At 49.6% G+C, this 16,990-nt stretch overlaps 1 protein-coding gene across 12 annotated transcripts in view; it reads left to right on the forward strand.

The window, feature by feature from the left end:
- Window positions 1–16,990, forward strand: part of SMARCAL1 (SNF2 related chromatin remodeling annealing helicase 1) — a 75,671-nt gene that overhangs the window by 37,667 nt on the left and 21,014 nt on the right. For all 12 annotated transcript variants that reach the window (XM_078783170.1, XM_078783181.1, XM_078783162.1 and 9 more), the window contains exons 10-11: window positions 14,744–14,884; window positions 15,022–15,240. In XM_078783170.1, coding sequence (XP_078639296.1) covers window positions 14,744–14,884; window positions 15,022–15,240 — 360 coding nt within the window. The remainder of the gene's footprint in view (window positions 1–14,743; window positions 14,885–15,021; window positions 15,241–16,990) is intronic.

Raw genomic sequence — 16,990 nt, forward strand, 5'->3', positions numbered from 1 at the left:
GGTGCATTAGTGTTGTGGAAATGGCTGGGCGTGTAGCCTGTTAGTGTGTGTAGATGGTTGGGCACTCCACCACTGTGAGGATGTCGGCCAGGTGAGGCCGCAGGTGGGCTCTGGGAGCCGGTAGAGTTGTGGATGGGGCCCGAGGATCCGGAGGATGGACCCGGGTAGCCCAGTGCCAGAGAGGGCACCGAGTGGGGAGAGTGCCAGAGGGCCTTCCCCAGGTAGTTAGGTTAGGGTGAGGAGCTAGGTAAGCTCGGGTGGCAACTGCAGTGGTGGAGGTGTGCAGGTGGGTAGACCCGCTGGGAGAGGTACACGTCGCAGCCCAGAAATTGTACGAGGGCACCGGGAGATGAATCGCGGGAGTGAGACCCCAAATTGAAGAGCACCACAGTTTGGCCAATGGGAATTGGTTTTTAGAACCCATAGTGTAAGAGGGCCAATGGTTTGGCCGGAGAAAGACCCCGGGTAGTGTAAAGTTGTTAAAGTCACTTAGGAAATAGTTAGGATTGATGAACCTGTCGCACCATACGCAGCCACTTACCTGTGGTGATGATGATGACTCCACACCTGTGTTTTCTTTGTTTTGTTGCAGGAAATGAAATTGCTGTGTGGATTGTGAGACGCATCACGACGTGGATGAGACATTGGGGTGATTCCATCTCTCCCTCCCTAGGAGGGACTGATGATGAATTGGTAATGGCAAATTATGATGTTGAGTTGGAGATGGCAAATTATGATGAAAGTTGAAAATGGCAAATTTGATTGGTTAGGAGGGAGAGAAGACGAATTTGGTTTATGGGAGGAACGGGGAAGACAGTAGGGATGTTTGTTGATTTGTAAAGTAGATGGTTATGGGTAGTGTTGTGTTTTGTGGATACAGTAAGGGGTAAGGGAGGGGCCATGTAGGTTACCTGGTGGGGGGGGGGGGGGGGGCGTACGGTAGGAACGTACCTGTCTCACCTGGTTCCCATGTGCCCCCAGTGTGCATCATCTTATATTGCGTGCACTTTTGCGCCCTTACCACCTTACTCACTTGTCTGCTTCTTTTGTCTCCCACCTCCGAGGATCTGGTTTTGGGGCAGAGAGAGAGGAGAGAGAGGTGCTGGCTACGCAGTTGTGGGCCTGCACTTTCGCTGCTTGCTGCTTGGATCGATACACCATATGGACCGCAATGTTTGTGGCCACCCACAATGGACCGCAGCTCTTTTGCGGCCAAGCACCACCCGTGGATGGACCTATGGGTCAACGTGGCACCTATGCCATACAGGTGAACCACTTATAGTTGGCCCCCTGACGGCCACAATAAAGAAATGGACGCGGTTGGCGCCTTTCTTTATTTTGTTTAAAAGAAGTAAGAAGGCCAAGTGCACCACACGAAGGCAAGACCAGCGGCAGAACATCGGCCGGCTGCGACACCACACAATGAGTCATAAACACTTTATTGGTGCACCGGATGGTGCTCACTGTGTGATGGGGTGGTGCTTGATGCTTGGAAGGGGTGCTCTGCACATTATTAAAGGCCGTAGGCCACAGAGCACTCGTGGGTTGGTGTATCGATGCTAGCATGCGTGCTCTCTCTGTGCATAACATCTGCATGTGTTCCTCCAAAAACAGGTCCTGGATCGTAGTGTAAATATCAGCGTAGTCTTGTAAATAATGCTCCCTACCGGCTGTATGTTTAGTTTGAGAATTCTTTCCGGATTCGGTTATCCTGTGGGTGTGTTTCTGTGAGGAGAAGGGTGCAACGTCGCAGGGGGACATATTTACTCCTTTGTGAATATCTGTAAAACTGTCGCACTCAGGGTAGAGTTAATAGTAGAGGGAACTACATTGCGTGCCACACTAAAGTAGGTAAAAATTTATCGGGTCGGGACGCCCCGAGGGTAGAGAAGGGTGCAATGTTGCGAATATGGAATTTGGCCTCCATATCCGCTTGTAAATATTCCCCTATTTCCCCAATACTCCCCAACTGTCCCCAATCCCCCATTCCCTAGTCCCATTGTCTGTAAACAACAATCAGTAGAGCCGACCTTCCCCTTTTTCCCCCCATTAAATGTCGTGCCCAGGTCCACCGCATCACACGTAGACAACTTTCGGACATCTTGCTAGTTATTCTTAGTCTATGTCAGTTAAGGACTCGTTTCCATTAATTATGACTCTTCGTTGCACCAGAATGTGATTATATGGCACCAGTAGTGAGTTTAGGACCTTTCCCATACCTCCTTCCATCTTCTTCCCCAAACAACAACTACAACTACAACTACAACTACAACTACAACTACAACAACAATTACAACAACAACGACGCTGCGCAGGGGAGTGTGCGTCCTCACACCGGCTCGGTTAGCCGCCATTGACAAAGCGCTCCGGACCATGCGCTCCACGGGGTTACCACGAAGGGGCTGGCTGTCAGCTCCTCGTCAATGGCGGAGCCTGGTAAAAACCCCCCGCACGCACCCAATGAGAAGCAACGTGCCGATTCCACGAGGCGGAGCTAACGAGCCGAGGGCGTGTCACTCCCCGCCGGATATACGAAGCGACTCCCCGGATGTGACGTCAGATGCGCCCCCAGCTTGAGCAGACAAGTCACCATCTCCGAGCGCTGTGACCTTCCCGCATCTCTGGACCGGACCGAGTCGACCCTGTCCTTGAGCCAAGAGTGCACCTTGAGCCATCGATACCCGCTTTCCTAGCCATCAAACCCCGTGTGAGTCAGCCTTTTGTCCCGTTTATCTGTCGTCTGTTGGGAATAATATAAGATTGTGTTTAAGTGCCCACCTTACTATGCTGTACCTCTCGTCCTTGTAATCTAACCTTCCGCCTTAATATAACCTCCTCCGGAGGTCTTGAGAACTGAACCCTGGGTGTCGTGTCATTTGAATCCCAGCCGTGGTGTCCTTTTCCTTTATTGACCTAGCGCAGCGCGATTAGTCGACGTTCGGGTATAATCGGGTAACTTGTGCAGACGTGGTCATACCAAAACCGCTCGGTAAATAACATCCAAGCCACGTCTGTAACAATTAACGTCTGTAACGTCTGTAACAAATAACAACAACAGGGTCGACTCGGTCCGGTCCAGAGATGCGGGAAGGTCACAGCGCTCGGAGATGGTGACTTGTCTGCTCAAGCTGGGGGCGCATCCTAAACATACCAGTAAATCCACCAAGGAATTGCTGAAAAGAAAGAAATGGAGGGTTCTGGAATGGCGAAGTCAAAGCCTGGATCTAAATTCCATCAATATGTTGTGGGGGGATTTGAAACGAGCTCTGCATGCAAGAAACCCCTCAAACATCGCACAGCTGAAAGAATTCTACATGGAGGAGTGGGCAAAAATTTCTCCCAGTCGATGTCAGAGACTGGTAGACAGTTATAAGAAACGCCTACTTGAGGTTGTTTCTGCCAAAGGGGGCAATACCACCTAATAGAGCCAAGGGTTTACTCACTTTTTCCACATGCAAAATTTGCATTTATGTTTATTTAAATTATACAATGGACTACAAAATGTAAATGTTTCATGATATTTGTTATATTATATCACCTTTATCTGTCAATATTGTTGAAATGAAGATCAAATATCTGTATGTTGAAATATGTTGAAAAAGGCAAAACTTTCCATGGGGTGTACTTACTTTTTCACATGACTGTACATACACACATACACATACACACAAACAAGAGGACTGCCGGGAAGAGATTTACATAGTTCATGCATCGATTGCATCGGTCACCTACTTGCGGCGGCTCCATACTTTGCATATATCTTGTACTGCCGCATTACCTGGTATTTCCATGGTTTTTTTCTACACTATATATATTGTTGCGAATATGGAATTTGGCCTCCATATCCGCTTGTAAATATTCCCCTATTTCCCCAATACTCCCCAACTATCCCCAATCCCCCATTCCCTAGTCCCATTGTCTGTAAACAACACTCTGTAGAACCGACCTTCCCCTTTTTCCCCCATTAAATGTCGTGCCCAGGTCCACCGCATCTCACGAAGACAACTTTCGGACATCTTGCTAGTTATTCTTAGTCTATGTCAGTTAAGGACTCGTTTCCATTAATTCTGACTCTTCGTTGCACCAGAATGTGATTATATGGCACCAGTAGTGAGTTTAGGACCTTCCCTTACCTCCTCCGATCTTCCCCATGAAACAACAACAACAACAACAACAACGACAACAACGGCGCGCGGGGGGAGTGTGCGTCCTCACACCGGCTCGGTTAGCCGCCATGACCATGCGCTCCGACGGGGTTACCACGAAGGGGCTCCTTGTCAGCCCCTCGTCAAGGGCGGAGCCGGTAACCCCCCCGCACGCACCCAATGAGAAGCAACGTGCCGATTCCATCTGGGGCAGAGCTAACGAGCCGAGGGCGTGTCACTCCCCGCCGGATATACGCGGCGACTTACCGGATGTGAGGTCAGATGCGCCTGAACTACGGAGAGCAGAGGAAGCCACCGCCACCCCCAGCGCGACGATACCTCCCCGCATCTTTGGACCGGACCGAACCGGGTCGATTCTGCCCTGAGCCCAGGTGCACCTGGAGCCATCGATCCTGCCTTTCCTTGCCATCAATCCCCATGTGAGTCAGTTTTGTCCCGTTTATCTGTCGTCTGTTGGGGTTAATATAAGAGTGTGTCTAAGTGCTTGTCTTTCTATGCTGTCCCTCTTGTAGTTGTAATCTAACCTTCCGAACGAATATAACCTCCTCCGGAGGTCTTGAGAACTGAACCCTTGGTGTCGTGTCATTTGAATCCAGCAGTTGTGTCCTTTTCCTTCATTGATCTAGCGTAGCGCGACTAGTCAACGTTCGAGCATAATCGGGTAAACTGTGCAGACGTGGTCATACCAAACCGCTCGGTAAACTAACATCCACCACCGCGTCTGTAACAATTGGTGTCGAGGAGTGGAATTCGGACCCGGGACTAAATTTGTTAGGCCCAAACTTTGGGAGGTAGAATCGATCCGGAGCGCGTTTACTGCGCTCGACGAAATTATAACGGCGAAATTTGATTTTGTTATACGGAAATAAAAACCCGAATTTTGAAAGTCGCGCTATGGCAGACCAAGTCGGCTGGGGTCCGGTAGTGGAGAGTGAGGCAGGGTCGGTCCAGGACCAAATTGAGGGACGTGAGGAGAGCGAAGCAGCGAGGGTAGCAGACGCACAAAATGGCGCCTCGCTGGTCACCGCGCCCGCGACCGTGGCAGCGCCCCTGGTGGATTCGAACCTTTTCCTCCTGCAAATGAGGGCCCTTATGGAACAAATGGTGGGAATGAGGGCTGATAGTGAGCGGTTGGGAAACCAAATGGGGGTAATAGGGAACCGGATGGAGGCTCAGAATGAGCAATTGGGGGTAATGGGAAACGAAATGGGGGTAATGAGGGACGAAGCGAGGGGTACCGGAGAGGGGTTAGACAATAATTTTAAGGGTTTAGACAAGAAATTTGGGAAGTTAGACGACAAATTTGAGGGGTTAGACAACGGGATAAAAGAGGTGAAAAAGGGGTTAGAGGGGGTAGAAAATAGAATGGCTGCCCAGGAGAATCAGATAGAGGGAGTGAAAAATGGGTTAGAGGGGTTAGAAAACAGGATGGAAGGCAAATTGAGGGACATGAGGGACCAAGCGGAAAGGGAAGTTAACCAAATGGAGCAGCAGATAGAGGGGGTCAGAATTGGGGTAGAAACCAAACTGGATGCTCACAGGGAGGAGATGGAGCAGATGAGGGTGGCATCTGGGCAGGAGATGCAAGTGATGGGAGAGGAGATCAGAAGAGGAGTGAGTGAGGAGGTCGGAGGAGTGCGCGAGGAGGTGAGGCACTGTAAGGAGCGCATGGAGACGGAGGTGAGAAAGGGGACTGTAAAACTGCAAGGGGGTATAGAGGAGTTGACGCTGGGAGTAGAACAACTGACAGTGGGACAAAAGGAGTTGGGGGACCAGGTAAAGAAGAACACTGCAGTACTCGGAGGGTTAAAAGCGACACAAAATGACCTAAAAAATGACTTGGTAGCGACGAAGAGGGAATGTCAGATGGTACGTGAGGGATTGACAACGAGGTTGGACGAGGTGATAGAGGTAATGGAGACGAAGGACCGGCAGGTGAGGACGCACATGGAAACGGTCAAGGTAGCCTTGGAGGACGAGCTGGAGGAGACGTACCGGGGAATAAAAGAGGTGAAGCAGAAATTATAAGAAGTGGAAGAAGGGGTGAGCGAAATTAAGAAGCGACGGAGAGAGGATAAGAAAGAGTTAAAAGAGGAAGTAAAAGAATTGGTCCAAAGTCTGTGTTTGGATCGTGATGATGTGCTCATTAACCGGATGAGGGATTCGCAGGTGATGGAGGAGAAGCGAAGAGGAAGAGGACCCGGTGTAAGTGGTGACCAATATGGTCGTGCGTATGATGCGCCAGGGGATTTAAGAAGCTTGGGGGTCGAGATGGACCCGGGTGTTCGTGAGAGGCCGTTGGTGAAGTGTGCGACAGGTCTGGTGTGCGAAAAAGGAGGTGTGCAAGAAAGTCCGACTCTGGGGTGTGTGAGGAAAAAGTGCGTGCCAAGGAGTAGTGAGGGTGCTGGCGAGAGTGAGTCGGTCGTAGCACGTGTGCGAGGGAGCACATGGAAGCGTGGTGTGGTGAGTGTTACGGAGGGTGTGACGGGAGAGTGTGCGCAAGAGTGTGCGCGAGAAAGGTGTGTGACGGACAGGTGCATGGGGAAAGAGTGCGCTGTCAAAGGCAAGGAAGAATGCACGCCTGTGGTGAGTGTTACAGAGGGTGTGACGGGAGAGTGTGCGCGAGAAAGGTGTGTGACGGACAGGTGCATGAGGAAAGAGTGCGCTGTCAGAAGTAAGGAAGAGTGTCCACCTGTGGTGAGTGTTACAGAGGGTGTAACGGGAGAGTGTGCGCGAGAAAGGTGTGTGACGGACAGGTGCATGAGGAAAGAGTGCGCTGTCAAGAGTAAGGGTGAGTGCGCGGTCAAGAATGGAGGTGAGAGTAGTGAGAGTGACAAGGAGAGTGAGTTGGTTGTGACAGGTGAGCGAGGATGTACACCTGGGATGGAAGGATGCACACCTGGAATGGTAGAGCGTGAGTGGGAATGCACGCTGGAGTTGGTGGTGAGGCACGTGGTTGGGTGTGCGAATGAGGGCACACCTGTGATTGTCACAGAGGAGGTGACCGAGGAGGGGGCGCGAAGCGGTGTATTGGTGAGGTGTGCGAGCAACGAATGTGTGCCAAAGTGTTCGGTGGTCAGGTGTGTGACCAAGGCTGTGAGTGGAATGGGTGTACCTGGGTGTGTAAGGAAAGGTACGAGGAGCATGGGCACGGCTGGATGTGTGAGCAAGGAACGGGCTGCGGGGTGTAAGCGTCCAGGTGAAGCATCGACGTTAGACGGGGTAGAGTTTAGAACGACTTATAGCCGAATCGGGCCCTCGGTGCGTGCTGGGCCTCGCTTTGAACGGCCGCGTCCGTGCTCCACTAGGCGGAGCGGGCAGCCCGATAGAAAGGGTCGTCATGGCGACCACTTTTTGTTGAGGCAGTCCGGCAGGTCGAGATCGGGACATTGGATGGCTCCACGCCGAGATGGTGCGTGGGATCTCGGCCCGGGTAAGCCCCCGTCCCTGCACCGAGTGCCGGACGCATCCAGCCGCTGGCACAGAACAACCCGCATTCATGGCTTGGCTTTACGAAGCCGGGCTTTGGACAGGAATTGGCGCACCGAGAGGTATTAGTGAGTAGACTGGGTGATGAGGTTAGTGTTTTGGACCCAAAATTAGAGAAAAACAAAATTTGATGATTGGCAAGGGATTGGCAGTAGTGATTGGCAGATGATGGGTAGTGATTGGCAAATTTTTGATTTGTTGAAATTTGATGTGCAAAATTGGTAGTGAGAGACCCCCGATGTGGTGGGATGGCAAATCCACCATCCTTCCCATATGTGGGGCAAAGGAGCTATAGCTTATGGGGTGTGTGGCAGTGAAAACTAGCCCGGGTGGGTTAGGTTATATTGATAGGGCCCTAGAAGATGACATTAGGTAACGTTAAGTTTAGTTAGTGACTGATACCTGTAGTGGGGACGTAGGTAGTTTAGTGTGGATGATAATGACGAGGGAGCGCAATAGTTTAAAGGGACGACTGGGAAGCGCAAGTTCAGAGGGGAGTAGTTAGCTGAGATGATGCCGTGTGTGTGAGAATTGAACAGGTGTGATTGCACAGGTGTGCAACTGGACAGGTGTGTGGAGCAGTGTATGAGTAGTGAGTGTGTGGATCAGCGCGAATGCGCTTGGGGAGAGAAGGGTGCAGGTGGCACCAGGTGTGAGAGCACAGGTGTGCAAGTACAGGTGTGTGGAGAGAGTTGGAGTAAGTGGTACGGAGTGGTGTGCATGGTGCGAAGGTGTGGATGGGGGAAGAGTGGACCCCTTTCAGGAGTACCCGGGGCGGGTAGTGTAAGTGTTAGGTAGAGGGTATAGGTAAATTGTGGTTGGATATTGGCATCTGTGGTGCGGTTGCAGAATGGTATTGTGGATGGGTGCATTAGCGTTGTGGAAATGGCTGGGCGTGTAGCCTGTTAGTGTGTGTAGTTGGTTGGGCACTCCACCACTGTGAGGATGTCGGCCAGGTGAGGCCGCAGGTGGGCTCTGGGAGCCGGTAGTTGTGAGTGGGTGCCTGAGGATCCCGGGTGTGGATCGGGCAGCCCCGTGCCAGAGAGGGCACCGAGTGGGGAGAGTGCCAGAGGGCCTTCCCCAGGTAGTTAGGTTAGGGTAAGGAGCAGGTAAGCTCGGAGGCAACTGCAGTGGTGGAGGTGTGCAGGTGGGTAGACCCGCTGGGAGAGGTACACGCCACAGCCCAGAAATTGTGCGAGGGCACCGGGAGATGAATCGGGGGAGTGAGACCCCAAATTGAAAAGCACCACAGTTTGGCCAATGGGAATTGGTTTGTAGAACCCATAGTGTAAGAGGGCCAATGGTTTGGCCGGAGAAAGACCCCGGGTAGTGTAAAGTTGTTAAAGTCATTTAGGAAATAGTTAGGATTGATGAACCTGTCGCACCATACGCAGCCACTTACCTGTGGTGATGATGATGACTCCACACCTGTGTTTTCTTTGTTTTGGTGCAGGAAATGAGAATTGCTGTGAGGATTTGTGAGACGCATCACGACGTGGATGAGACATTGGGGTGATTCCATCTCTCCCTCCCTAGGAGGGACTGATGATGAATTGGTGATAGCAAATTATGATGTTGAGTTGGAGATGGCAAATTTGATTGGTTAGGAGGGAGAGAAGACGAATTTGGTTTATGGGAGGAACGGGGAAGACAGTAGGGATGTTTGTTGATTTGTAAAGTAGATGTTTATGGGTAGTGTTGTGTTTTGTGGATACAGTAAGGGGTAAGGGAGGGGCCATGTAGGTTACCTGGTGGGGGGGGGGGGCGTACGATAGGAACGTACCTGTCTCACCTGGTTCCCATGTGCCCCCAGTGTGCATCATCTTGTATTGCGTGCACTTTTGCGCCCTTACCACCTTACTCACTTGTCTTCTTCTTTTGTCTCCCACCTCCGAGGATCTGGCTTTGGGGTAGAGAGAGAGGAGAGAGAGGTGCTGGCTACGCAGTTGTGGGCCTGCACTTTCGCTGCTTGCTGCCTGGATCGATACACCATATGGACCGCAATGTTTGTGGCCACCCACAATGGACCGCAGTTCTTTTGCGGCCAAGCACCACCCATGGATGGACCTATGGGTCAACGTGGCACCTATGCCATACAAGGTGAACCACTAACAGTTGGCCCCCTGACGGTCGCAATACAGAAATGGACGCGGTTGGCGCCTTTCTTTATTTTTAAAGAAGCCAGAAGGCCAAGTGCACCACACGAAGGCAAGACCAGCGGCAGAACATCGGCCGGCTGCGACACCACCGGTGATTTACAGACACTTTATTGGTGCACCGGATGGTGCTGACTGTACATGATGGGGTGGTGCTTTTGGTGCTTGGAAGGGGTGCTCTGCACATTATTAAAGGCCGTAAGGCCACAGAGCACTCGTGGGTTGGTGTATCGATGCTGGCATGCGTGCTCTCTCTATGCATAACATCTGCATGTGTCCCTCCAAAAACAGGTCCTGGATCGTAGTGTAAATATCAGCGTAGTCTTGTAAATAATGCTCCCTACCGGCTGTATGTTTAGTTTGAGGATTCTTTCCGGATTCGGTTATCCTGTGGGTGTGTTTCTGTGAGGAGAAGGGTGCAACGTCGCAGGGGGACATATTTACTCATTTGTGAATATCTGTAAAACTGTCGCACTCAGGGTAGAGTTAATAGTAGAGGGAACTACATCTGAGTGCCACACTAAAATAGGTAAAAATTTATCGGGTCGGGACGCCCCGAGGGTAGAGAAGGGTGCAATGTTGCGAATATGGAATTTGGCCTCCATATCCGCTTGTAAATATTCCCCTATTTCCCCAATACTCCCCAACTATCCCCAATCCCCCATTCCCTAGTCCCATTGTCTGTAAACAACACTCTGTAGAACCGACCTTCCCCTTTTTCCCCCATTAAATGTCGTGCCCAGGTCCACCGCATCTCACGTAGACAACTTTCGGACATCTTGCTAGTTATTCTTAGTCTATGTCAGTTAAGGACTCGTTTCCATTAATTCTGACTCTTCGTTGCACCAGAATGTGATTATATGGCACCAGTAGTGAGTTTAGGACCTTCCCTTACCTCCTCCGATCTTCCCCATGAAACAACAACAACAACAACTACAACAACGGCGCGCGGGGGGAGTGTGCGTCCTCACACCGGCTCGGTTAGCCGCCATGACCATGCGCTCCGACGGGGTTACCACGAAGGGGCTCCTTGTCAGCCCCTCGTCAAGGGCGGAGCCGGTAACCCCCCCGCACGCACCCAATGAGAAGCAACGTGCCGATTCCATCTGGGGCGGAGCTAACGAGCCGAGGGCGTGTCACTCCCCGCCGGATATACGCGGCGACTTACCGGATGTGAGGTTAGATGCGCCTGAACTACGGAGAGCAGAGGAAGCCACCGCCACCCCCAGCGCGACGATACCTCCCCGCATCTTTGGACCGGACCGAACCGGGTCGATTCTGCCCTGAGCCCAGGTGCACCTGGAGCCATCGATCCTGCCTTTCCTTGCCATCAATCCCCGTGTGAGTCAGTTTTGTCCCGTTTATCTGTCGTCTGTTGGGGTTAATATAAGAGTGTGTCTAAGTGCTTGTCTTTCTATGCTGTCCCTCTTGTAGTTGTAATCTAACCTTCCGAACGAATATAACCTCCTCCGGAGGTCTTGAGAACTGAACCCTTGGTGTCGTGTCATTTGAATCCAGCAGTTGTGTCCTTTTCCTTCATTGATCTAGCGTAGCGCGACTAGTCAACGTTCGAGCATAATCGGGTAAACTGTGCAGACGTGGTCATACCAAACCGCTCGGTAAACTAACATCCACCACCGCGTCTGTAACAATATATATATATATTCAGACTTGGCATTTAATATGGAATTTTTTTTTGTGGGGGTGAACTTACTTTTCAAGATGACTTAGAACCAAAAGTTCATTGGAATTATGTTGAAATTATTCTAGATTTTGTTAATGTGACCTTTAAAAGAAACAAAAACCACATTTGACATTTCGAAGCAAATACATTGATCCTTGAAAGTAATGTAAACTGATATCGAACTCAATTCACGGACAGTACTGTGTTAAACTTCTGTGCATTTTCCAGAAGTATCTCTTTATTTTGCACACTAGCCCAAATTTCTTTTTTAACAAAAACGAAAGTTAAATTACGACTGGGATTATGGACAGTAAAATTACAGTTCAGTACTTCGTGTAACCCCCACGAGCATTCAGGAGAGCACGTACACATCAAGGCATGCTGTTCACGAGATTTGCCAAGGTTTGGACAGGAATCGCTTGCCATGCAGTTACAATAGCCTGCTGCAATTCACGCACAGAGGCAGGCTGCTGGTCCAAGTTGTCGATTTGACACGTTAATTCTGCCCACAAGTTCTCTATCGGATTCATATCCGGGGACATGGCAGGCCACTCCATATGCTCTACACCACGGTCAGCAAGAAAGTGTTGGATCATGCGAGCACGATGAGGCCGTGCATTGTCATCTTGGAAGACAAACTTTCCTCGAAAGGCTGCACAAACAAATGGAAGCAATGTTTCTTCCAGAATGGCCCTGTGCTTGAACTGGTTCAGGTTTCCATTCAGAACAACCAGGTCAGTTTTGCCCCCTGCATGAAAAGCAGCCCAAACGGTCACCCCACCACCTCCAGCTTGGACTCTTGGCACTATACAATCTTCGTTGTAGGCTTCATGCACTTGTCTGCGCACTCGGACGCGGTCGTATTGACGATAGACCAGAAATCTAGACTTGTCACTGAAGATCACGTGATTCCAGTGTCCTGGCTGCCATTGACGGTGCTCTCTGGCCCACTGCAATCGGCGCTGACGGTGTTGTCTGGTCAGACGTGGCTGTCTCAGGGGACGCCTGGCACAATAGCCTGCTTGAACCAGTCGTTGGTTGACTAGCCTTCTGGATACAGGCACATTTGTCAGTTGCTGCCACTCAGCCCTCAGCCGATTAGCTGACTTGGTACGGCCATTGCGGACTAACCGGTGCAGCTGGCGATCATCCCTCCTTGTGGTTCGGCGGGGACGTCCTGACACCTGACACACGGTGGAGTAGGGACACCCCTCTGAGCATTTCGTTTCAGGATCTTTGACACCTGACCTTGAGTGATGCCATACTGCCGAGCAATAGCACGCTGTTTCATGCCGGAATTTCGTAAAGCCACCACTAAATGACAAACAGCATTGTCGAGTTGACGGACCATTTCCAGGGGAAGCGGCAATAACTTTTGTAGACGTGCAGCAGTTGTTTTCCACTAATACAGAACGCAACAACCCTTATATACCCGATTGTGAAGCCAATCGTCAAATGTACCTGTCCGTACATTTTGTCACGCCACCTGTGATATAATCCTGTTATTGACTTCTTGCTGCGACAGACAATCAGTGACATGGTTCTTTTAACAAAGAAATCACCGAAGCGTAAAAGAAACTCACCAGATTGATATACCGAGTTCAGAAAGTAAACCCAAGTCAAGAAAAAAAAAAAATTCCATATTACATGCCAAGTCTGTATATATATAAACGATGTCGGCAGGAAATTGTGCTTCCCACAGGAAAGGTACAGGCAATTTGCAAGAGTTTACATTTGGAAATTCATCACTTTCATCTCCAAGACAGCACTCATGAGGTGCAACTGGTACTAGCTGTTCTGCAGCTAGCATTGAAGTCTATAAGCCAGACCATTCTTTCAACTAATTTTTAAGGAAATTGTGAATGAAGAGCATCTTGCCAGAAGAATAGCTTCTCTGTAATACTTTTGAAATCTTCGTTGTGATAATCATCATTGATGGTATTGGGTTGAACAAATCACCACAAGCCCCACTATTTTCAGCAATTTGTGCATTCATTTATTGAAGCAAGTGATCCAAGAAGGGGATGCAAACATTTGATTGATAGTTGTTCTCGGGATTTGGAAGCCTTTACATTAGATCGGATTTTCTGGTGACCAACAATTCTAGCCATTGCAACTTGTGCTCCATTGCACATACCTAGTGTAGTTCCATCTGAAAAAGTCATAAAATTGTTGATCAATATTGGATCTTATGGCTTAAATCTTACCTTTTATTGAAATGATAATCATATAGCACTGTCGACATCACTTCCATTATTTAGCACATTTATTACAATAGCTGTGATGCAGTGCAAACCATTATTTGCAATTATGTGATTAAAGGAACATATGATTGTCAAGTACTTGGACCTTCTTGCGCTCTTACACGGTTACTCCACAAGAATTGGCAATCAAACTATCCGATTTACTTTTCTGGACAGCCACTGGTGGAGGTGCACTCTCTGGAACTCCTCGGCCTCACCATCCTCCATATCCATTCATGAGAGAATCATGTCACCAAGCTAGTTTCGAAGTCTAGTCCCTGTTTGGGTATGCTTTGTAGAGCCAAGGCATTCCTGAGCCGCAGCGAGCTCATTACAGTGCACGAAGCTTTAAAATAGCTTCATGGAGTACGTCTCCTCACTCTGGCCTTGTGCTCCTGTTTCCCACCTTGTTTCACTAGACTCGGTCAAAAATAAGGTCTTCTGCACCATCGCAATCTCAAGAAAGGAGGCAGATTCCCAGGGACTGTCACTCTCCCATTGGCAGCAATTTTACATTTGGCTTTGCTCCTCCTGCCCTCTTCTACATCTGCCCTTCCCAAGCCACCCCAAGTCACATGCATTCCTAAAGAAACCCTCACTTACTCACCCTCCCAAAGTTCAGACTAGCTGCCCACCTGCATTCATTTGCCCCCTTATTCTCTAGATTGTGAAATCGTCTCCCTTTGGTAGTCTGTAAACCTACTGTTCTTTGTTGTTGAGCTCCTCAATGAGCTTAGACTTTTGCAAAAAAGCCCGATACAGATGAGATGAGGATTGTGAAGAAGACAACCAGAGTAAAAAGCCCAGGATCAATCCTGGCACACCAACCTGGAGAAGTTACTCACACGAGGATATTTTGCAGTGGCTGTTGTCCCTGTTTATTTGATTGCACCTCTCCCACTCTCTCCCCCCTAGCCCTGAATTAGTTTCTGCCCTACTGTTTGTGACTCCTCTCCGATATTAGTTATTTTATGCATTTCATGTGTGTGCAACCATTATTTACAGAAAGCACGCCGCCTCCTGTTGCTGTCCGGCACACCTGCTATGTCCCGACCCATGGAACTGTATACTCAACTGATGGCTCTCCAGCCACGGCTTTTCCCAAATTTCCATGAATTTGGGCTGCGGTACTGTGCCGCCCGTAAGGTGTGTATCTCCTATTCTTCACACTTTCCCACGTACGTTCTGCTGTGAGTTGCATTTGCGACCCACATTTTGGCTTCATAGTTAGGACTAAAATCAGGGAGTCTTGTTCAATGAGTAACGTAATGCCTGTCTCTCAGATGCATTGGGGCTGGGATTACACTGGTTCTTCCCACATGACCGAGTTGCGGGTTCTATTGGAGGAGACATTGCTCATCCGACGTCTAAAGGCAGATGTCCTTACACAACTGCCTGCCAAGCAACGCAAGATGATTGTTGTCGAATCTGGCGTGGTGGACGCACGGGCACGTTCAGCTCTTGCTGCAGCAGCAAAGAACAGTGCTGGGGGGAAGACGTTGGTGAGTTTTGGTGTTCTTTTGTGATCTTTGAATGTTGTTGTTGTTGATTAGCCCTGGTCAGTTCCACTCGAACAGGCCCACGGCATGGAGATAGTCATTTGATCTCCCGGGAGCGATCCGGGACTTTTAAGATTATGTGCTCTTGCCGTTGTGGAGCCAAGGCCACGCAGTCTTCCATAATGGGTTTTATTGTGTCTGGGGGCAGCCTGACAGGTTGCAAGTGTCTTCAGTGGTGTCATCGAGTCTATGTTTGGCCTGTAAAAGCTGTGGGTGGTGTCCACAGCAGAGGTCTGACAAATGAACATGATCAGACCTGAGGGGTAATTTCTCTGTGTCTTCGATAGATGGCGGTTTAATGCCAAGGATATTGATTATTGTATTTATGATGATGTTGACATGGATGTGCTTTTTGTAGTTGTCGTTGATTGGTGAGGGGATGGTTTGAAGGACGTCGCTGTGGTGTAGTCCTAATGTGTCTAGGGGTCTGTGGGTGGCTGGACATGTAGTGGTACGGGTGATCATGGTTGGCACTTTGTCGGTTTTTTAATTTTATTTTTAACATTTTTGCCTGTGTATGTAGATGCACGATGGGTTTGTTGTCAACGAATTTATTTGTTTGTTTTGTTTGTTTTGTTTGTCAACAATGTCAATTTTTGTTTGTTTTTTTTTGTCAATTTGTTTGTCAACGATATTAATTGTCAACCCGTGATGATGTGAGCAAAGGCTTTGTTTTATATGGTGTATATGGTGTAGAAATGTGTGTTTGATATGTAGGTGGCCCATGAGGAAGCTGGCATAGCAATGACTGAGCTAATGTACTGTTTGTATATTGTAACGAATTTGAGAAGTGTAACGGATTTGAGAAGTGTAACAATTTTGAGAAAGTGTAACGAATGTGAAAAGTATGGTTTTGTTGTGTGTAACTGACCCTCGTAATGTAAAGAATGGTCGCAGCTCGTCCTCTTAGTTAATTCCATAAACCTACACACAGGACACGATATATCCTTTTAAATAGTTAGTCCCTTATTCTCTGTGTAGGCTAAGGATGTGTTTCCCACTAGTTTGACTCTTCATTGCACCGAATTAAATAAGAGTAGGCCCTCTGACGCCCCATGGCAGCTTCCAAGTGCCAGGTTCGCCACTTTGCTGCAATTGCCTCTTTAGGCACTTTACTGCATTTTCATCTGCCGTCCACTTTGCTGCAGTTGACTCCATTACGCACGAGGTAACGCCGAAGAAGAAAGGCGGGTCTCCACCTCGTCATAGAGGGGAGGAGTAAGTCGGCCCCGCTCATCCAACCCAGAACAAGGGGTTTGGCTTGAGAGGGCGGAGAGAGAACGTTTGGGGAAGGTTCGAAAAGGGTGAAGGGCGGGGCCTAGATAACCCGCCGCGGGACGCTCCCAAGAGATACGAGATGAGCTGAGATACGAGATGAGCTTTTACGGAGATGGGTCCAGGAGATGCGCTGGAGACGAGCAGGTGTGACCGAGCCGCCGTGAAACATGCCGCGCTGCAGGAAAAGCGGACCGGGGCAACGCAAGGAGCGCACGAGGCAGCAGTACAGAGAGAGGAACTTCGCCCGCGCAGTTTGGGACCAAAGCTCGGCTTCTTGACGGAGGTGCCTTCTGGCCCGACTGTGCCCAGTACCCGCTGAACCTTCCTTGCCTCTAAAAGCCACCCATCTCCAAGCCATTCATTCCTGCCTGCATTTCCCCGTGTAAGTGTGATCGTCCGTCTGTCTTTAACGTTG

Source organism: Myxine glutinosa, chromosome 1 (genome assembly GCF_964187855.1).
Source record: "Myxine glutinosa chromosome 1, kmMyxGlut1.1, whole genome shotgun sequence".
Lineage (NCBI taxonomy): Eukaryota > Metazoa > Chordata > Myxini > Myxiniformes > Myxinidae > Myxine > Myxine glutinosa.